Source organism: Limulus polyphemus, unplaced genomic scaffold (genome assembly GCF_000517525.1).
Source record: "Limulus polyphemus unplaced genomic scaffold, Limulus_polyphemus-2.1.2 Scaffold6415, whole genome shotgun sequence".
Taxonomy (NCBI): domain Eukaryota; kingdom Metazoa; phylum Arthropoda; class Merostomata; order Xiphosura; family Limulidae; genus Limulus; species Limulus polyphemus.
Window position 1 is genome coordinate 12586 of NW_013672025.1, and position 7262 is coordinate 19847.

Consider the following 7262-nt stretch of genomic DNA (forward strand, 5'->3'; position numbering starts at 1 on the left):
ATTTTATTTTATCTTACAGTCTTCTGTAAATAAAGATTTGAAAACTTAATGAACGGAAGAACTCTCCTTTTTTAAATCCCGAAGCAAACATATTATTAACTAATTAGTTTGTATTTGAAATATAAATTTGCTTTTTTTTTTTTTGGTTAGTTTCTTCCCTTGTTTTGTTTTTGGGGGGGGGGGTGTATTTTCTTCTCTTGTTCAAAAGTTTGATCTTTTGTTTTTTCGTTTTGGTTTAAAAGGTATTGAAAGCTTCACCGTAACAAAAAACTAAGTATGAGTACATCAGCGACTTCTACATCATGAGAAAAGTTTACACATCCAGTAGAAGTATATATATGTATATATCATTATTATTATTAGCACGTTGTATTTATGACAAAGATACTAAGGCTATCTAATGTCGTCTCTGATTTTGAACTACTGATCAAAGAGAAGGAAACCAGCATCTTATCACTCACAACCAACGCCCTCTATTTACTTCCAAACAAATTTGGATACTTGGTTGAAAAACGACCATCCTTGCACTTGGGACATTCCCGCGTGCGCTCCTTCCCCACCCTCAGTAGCTGCCAAAGTGTGGGGGTGCTGATTCTTCTTGTAATTTATTGGTTGTATGTCCGCCGCTCTTTCCCTCTCAGTGGGGGCTTTCTTCCTTCTCCGCTAGAAACGCTGCTTCATCTACATAATGTTACATAGATTTAGCTTAAAGCGCTACTAAGCCACGATGGTTGAAATGTATCCTTGAGGGAAGTATTGCATGTTTGAATTTAACTGTTATTTAATGTAACTGTATATATACTGGCTGTGCGTGAATTGTGAATCTGATGATTCATGATTCGAGGCCCGTTGCCGCAAAAACACGCACATATGTTACTATTTGGCCAAACAAAATAAATTAGCAGTGAATGATGTTGACTAGCTGTCTTCTGCTTAAACTATCACTTTAAAATTATCCCCCATTAGTTCAGAGGTAAGTCTGAACGCCTGCTACGTTGAAATGTGGATTTCGATACCGGAGGTGGGTAGAGAACAGACAGCCCTTTTGTGAACAATTCTAGAACAAACTATATGTATTAAGACCACAGATTTGTTTTCTTTATTTAAAACTTTACAAACTTGTATATTTTTAGGCCATATTCAACACAAATAGAAAATAAATTAGAAAAGAAAAGAACATTTTTAAACTAGTAACATACTCGAACACTAAAAATAGCTCAAAACTAATAACATCAGTGATTTAATAGTTTATATGTTTAAACCCTTAACTAATTGACTTGCTTTTTAAACCATTAACTACCGATGGACTTCACAAATCACATAATATCGAGTTTTTGCTTTAGCCTGTTACAACACTCAACGTAAAGAACTGACCAGAACAGTTTGGTAAAAATTGCCCCTTTTCTGTCTAAATTACATAGGTGATCCTAAAGTACATGGGTGACCCCAGCAATGGGTAATGGAATTAACTGCAATATCGGTCATATATCTGTTTAAAATATTTTGCATGATTCTCACGTTATTAAAATCCTAGTAAACATCAAAGTCGTCAATCCATAAACAATATGGTGTATAAATAACTCAGAAGAACATGTTTATAAGTCATGTGAGATTTAGCCTTAGGGTTAAACACATTTACAGCTAGAACTTGTTATTGGAAGTCCGTTTGTATTTGTACTGTAAACATAAATGTACTTAAGTGCTTGAAGTGGCCTGTGAATCAGTTCACGAAATACGACAGTCAAGTAGCTGAAGAATAAGCACTGTAAAGTCTAACATATACACAGAATTAATAGCGCTTTTCTGAATTTTCAATTGTTTTGATAACTGTGATCTAGACATATAAACATGACAATTTAACGTCTTTGTCTTTTTAGATTTAATTTTCCAGTTCTGTCTGTTTGTTTGGATAGCATATACACACGTAGTTCCAGTACTCGAATTGAATATGTATATATATATATATCTCACTCTGATCCAGATAACGATACACAGATCCCATCTTGCGTTGTCAGTGATAACTAACGCTTTAATCTTTATCCTCACGAGTCGTAAAAGAAGTATAAGGAAAAAAGTTTCTGTATATTTTAAGAAATGATAAGTGAAATTAATGATATCATAGTGGTCGCTATGTATGTATGTCATCAATATTCACGAACAATAATTGCTTAGGTGTCAATCAGATTAAGTACGTGAATTCTAATTTTTATCACTGTTATTGGAAAAATGCTAGTTATTTACAAACCCATTACTGTCTAACTCAGTGTACGTGGGAAATTCAAGAATGAACTGAGCCTCAAGTTTCTTTCTTTCTCTATGTCAAAAACCCAGAGTTTTTTTTGTTCTAAGAAGAAAAAAGGAACAATATCTAAAAATGATCTAACTTTGATCTTTGACATTTTACATTCTAATACATTACAGAGTTGACATATTATGTTATAACCTATTACAGAGTTGATATCTTACGTTATACCCTATTGCAGAGTTGACATATTATGTTATACCCTATTACAGAGTTGACATCCTAAGTTATAACCTATTACAGAATTGACATCTTACGTTATACCCTATTACAGAGTTGACATCCTACGTTATAACCTATTACAGACTTGACATCCTACGTTATAACCTATTACTGAGTTGACATCCTACGTTATAACCTATTACAGAGTTGACATTCTACGTTATAATCTATTACAGAGTTGACATCCTACGTTATAATGTATTACAGAGTTGACATCCTACGTTATAACCTATTACAGAGTTGACATTCTACGTTATAATCTATTACAGAGTTGACATCCTACGTTATAATGTATTGCAGAGTTGACATCCTAAGTTATAACCTATTACAGAGTTGACATCCTACGTTATAACCTATTACAGAGTTGACATTCTACGTTATAATCTATTACAGAGTTGACATCCTACGTTATAATGTATTGCAGAGTTGACATCCTACGTTATAATGTATTGCAGAGTTGACATCCTAAGTTATAACCCATTACAGAATTGACATCTTACGTTATACCCTATTACAGAGTTGACATCCTACGTTATAACCTATTACAGACTTGACATCCTACGTTATAACCTATTACAGAGTTGACATCCTACGTTATACCCTATTACAGAGTTGACATCTTACGTTATACCCTATTACAGAGTTGACATCCTACGTTATAACCTATTACAGAGTTGACATTCTACGTTATAATCTATTACAGAGTTGACAGCCTACGTTATAACCCATATATTTTACAGAGTTGACATCGTACGTTGTAGTTAATAGCTTTTACAGAGTTGACATCGTACGTTGTAGTTAATAGCTTTTACAGAGTAGGCAGCCTACGTTATAGCTAATAGCTTTTACAGATTGGACAGCCTACGTTATAGCTAATAGCTTTTACAGATTGGACAGCCTACGTTACAATCTATATCTTTTACATAGTTGACATCCTACGTTCCAATCTATATCTTTTAGAGATTTGACATCCTACGTTATAGCTAATAGCTTTTAGAGAGTAACCTACATTACAATCCACATGCTTTTAGAGAGTTGAAAGCCTGAGTTATAATCCATAGCTTTTACCAAGTTGACATACTACGTTATAGCTAATAGCTCTTACAAAGTTGACAACCTGTGTTATATCCTATATCTTTTATAGAGTTGACAGCCTACGTTATAAGCTATAAGTTCTTACAGAGTTGATATCTTATGTTACAGCTAATAACTTTTACAGAGATGAAACAGCCAGCGTTATAACCTATAACTTTTGCAGAGTTTATCGTCTACGTTATAACCTATAACTTTTACGGAGTTGATCGTCTACGCTATAACCTAAAACTTTAACAGAGTTGATCGTCTACGTTATAACCTATGACTTTTACAGAGTTGATCGTCTACGTTATAACTTATAACTTTTACAGAGTTGATCGTCTACGTTATAACCTATGACTTTTACAAAGTTGATCGTCTACGTTATAACTTATAAATTTTACAGAGTTGATCGTCTACGTTATAACCTATGACTTTTACAGAGTTCACAACCTAATTTATAATCCTCGGTATAGATATGATTCGGTAGGTTCTACGTTGGAGCATATTCATGAATAGGATCATGTGGCAGCATGAACAATAAACTAACGCTTAACAAATAGTATGTGGGTAGTAAGAGTATCGTAGCACGTATGTAGACATATCAGGCATTGTAGATGTTATTAAAACACTATTGTTAGGATGGTTTTCAAAATGGTTGATACTATAGTATACTAATATTTCGTTTTCTGAGTGGAATTTTGTTTTGAAAGCTACATATAACCTATACAGTGTAAACCCAGTCTTTAGGTTACTGTACAATAATTGGTCACGTGACAAGAATAAGTTCGCATGTATATAAAAGCTAAAATAATTAGCAGATGACATTAGGCTTAGGTTTCATTTTTGAGGAAAATAATAAAAGAATATAAAATATAGTACATGAGAACTGGTTGACGACTAAGACTAAAAAATAATTAAGTTCATTTAACCAATGACGAAAGAGAATGAGATCACGTAATCATACTCTGACGTCGATGGATTTTGAAGGATGTATAAAATCTAACATGTTTAGCTACTAGCAATTAAGCAGACAAAGAAATGGAAACTTGGAAGACTTATCTTGGAGTTCTAGCTGTTCTATTACAGGTGGGTTGACATAAGTTTATTCATAATCTCGGTGACAAGGGGAAAGCAAAGTTTTTGTATTTAATAGAGCTGTAAGTATTGTAGTTCACGTGCGCGCGAGATAAATGTATTCATAATATTAGAAGCTTGTTTGTTTTTCTGAAGCACAAAGCTACACAGTGGTAAATCTGCGCTCTGACCATTACGGGTATCTAAACCTAAATTTTAGCGTTCAAAGGGCGAGAAGTAAGTCAAAAACAAAGAACAAAGATCGTTTTGGAGTTTTTCTATTAAACGTGGGTTGAAACAAATCTGTTCAAGACTTTAGGGGAACAGTAAGAAAACTAAAGGTCTTTAGCAGTTTATTATTCAATTCAACTCCTTTGAAAACAGATGAGCAAAAAAACTTCTGTCAACCTTATAGTTTATAAAATAGATAAAATGTCCAGATGAGGTATTTTCAATATGTATATCAACTAATATTAGGTACAAATTACATATTACATTTAAACTGATTTTTCGTTATTATTATTTGTTGTCTTTTACATATAGCTATACATTCGTGTATCTGTCTGTGTCATTCGCGGATTTGTATTATTTTTTCTATTTTAAAATCATATTTGGTATTAAACACAATTTTGTTCACTAGATGGCAACAAAATCGCTGAATCTCGAGTTCCCTAACTTGTATTTTCTATGAATCATTATTTCCTAATGTTTTTTTTTTACGTTTCTGTATAGCAATTCTTATAAAATGTTTTTTTCTTATTACATTGTAACATAATTTCACTTAGGGTCCTGCGGAAGGAGTCCAACGGACCCAGGTGTCCATTTATTATTCCACCTTGTGTACTGATAGTATTACGTTTTTCTCCAAACAACTGTGGCCTACATACACAAAAATCGGGAGCATTATGGACGTGGAGTTGGTGCCGTTTGGTAAAACAAAGGTAGAGTATTGCATAAAATAAGGTAAACTCGAAAGTCTTGTGGATTTTGGATGAGCCACGTGAGTGTGGCGTTGCACTCCAACCATGACTTAACCCTAACTCTCTCCAGCTAACACAATATCACGTATTTACTATGCATTCAAAATGTCTTGTAAACGAAGAATGTTAAATATAAGTTTAAAGATTCTCACAATAAGTTTATCTTACTTGAAATAGTAACTTATTGTTGAGACTACGATAATAACCCAGATAATGGAGAATCAGTGTATTCTAATCAATATAAGGTTTGTTTTTACAAGTTGTTTGATGATATTGTATGTCCTTATTTAGTCTCATATATAGCATTATCTAAGCTATGTTTAAGCCTTTTTTATTTCTGATCTACATAATTATCTTTCTTTGATTAGAAATTATTGATAATAAGCTAATAGATAATGATTGTTTAGCTACAATTGGCTATCATATTTGTGTTGTTTTAATAAAGGTTCTGTTAACTCCGGGGGCACGTTATTACATTTACAATTAATATTTCTATTTTACTACAATCTATTAAGATGGATGCCATAGTTAAATATATTTTATTTGAATACATATGTTTTCTTTGTTATTTTTGGTAGCAAAAGCTTCCTTTTGATGGGACCAATTCTTTCGAATGTCAATTTGGACCTGCAGATTGCTATGGAAATATAGTTCAAGTATGTTACATTGAACAAGTAAAACAGGCCTGATTATTTGAACGAGTAAAACAGGCCTGATTATTAATATTATTGTCCCATTCATTTAAACTAGTAAATAATATTGTGATTAATACGTTTTACTTAAGTTTGTTAAATGTATATATATATATACTTTAGTGTAGAATTTAATTAAATACAGTGCTATTTATTTTGTATAAAAATGTCATTTTAGCTAGTTTGTTTGTTTGTTTGTTTATTGTTTTGCACAAAGCTACATAATAGACTAGCTGTGCTCTTCTCACCACAGGTTACCGAAACCCAGTTTTTAGCGTTATAAGCCTACGGAAGGGGGGGGGATATTTTAGAACTTTTAGTAACATTTAATTATATTTTCTAAAAACAAATAAACTGGAAATTACGTATGACATAGTAAAGTAACGAGCTTTTTTCTTTATGTTGTTCTACCGCCAATCCAAACATCCATCAAGTGTTCTGTCCCTAGAGAAGTCCCTGACACAATTCTTCCCTCTTTTTCGCTCTATATTCATCTCCGCTCTCTGCATCTGTCATAAGCCGTTCCTGGTTGAAAATCATCATCCTTTTCCTTCCTCTTGATCTTCTCCCAAAGTATCTTCTCTCGACCATCTTCTCGACCAAAGTTTTCTCGCACTTCATTGTTGATGGAACAAGTCCGCGTTCTTCCCCCACTTCATGGTTGATGGAACAAATCCACTTTCTTCCCCACTTCATGGCTGATGGAACAAGTCCACGTTTTTCCCCCACTTCATGGCTGATGGAACAAGTCCACGTTTTTCCCCCACTTCATGGTTGATGGAACTAGTTCACTTTCTTTCCCCACTTCATGGCTGATGGAACAAGTCCACGTTTTTCCCCCACTTCATGGCTGATGGAACAAGTCCACGTTTTTCCCCCACTTCATGGCTGATGGAACAAGTCCACGTTTTTTCC

General features: G+C 33.5%; 1 protein-coding gene across 2 annotated transcripts in view; it reads left to right on the forward strand.

Annotated features, from left to right (window-relative positions):
* Positions 1 to 4615: 4615 nt before the first annotated feature.
* Positions 4616 to 7262, forward strand: part of LOC111089487 (gamma-interferon-inducible lysosomal thiol reductase-like) — a 7342-nt gene continuing 4695 nt past the window's right edge. For both annotated transcript variants that reach the window (XM_022402099.1, XM_022402100.1), the window contains exons 1-3: positions 4616 to 4687; positions 5461 to 5616; positions 6234 to 6311. In XM_022402099.1, coding sequence (XP_022257807.1) covers positions 4640 to 4687; positions 5461 to 5616; positions 6234 to 6311 — 282 coding nt within the window. In that variant the 5' untranslated portion in view covers positions 4616 to 4639. The remainder of the gene's footprint in view (positions 4688 to 5460; positions 5617 to 6233; positions 6312 to 7262) is intronic.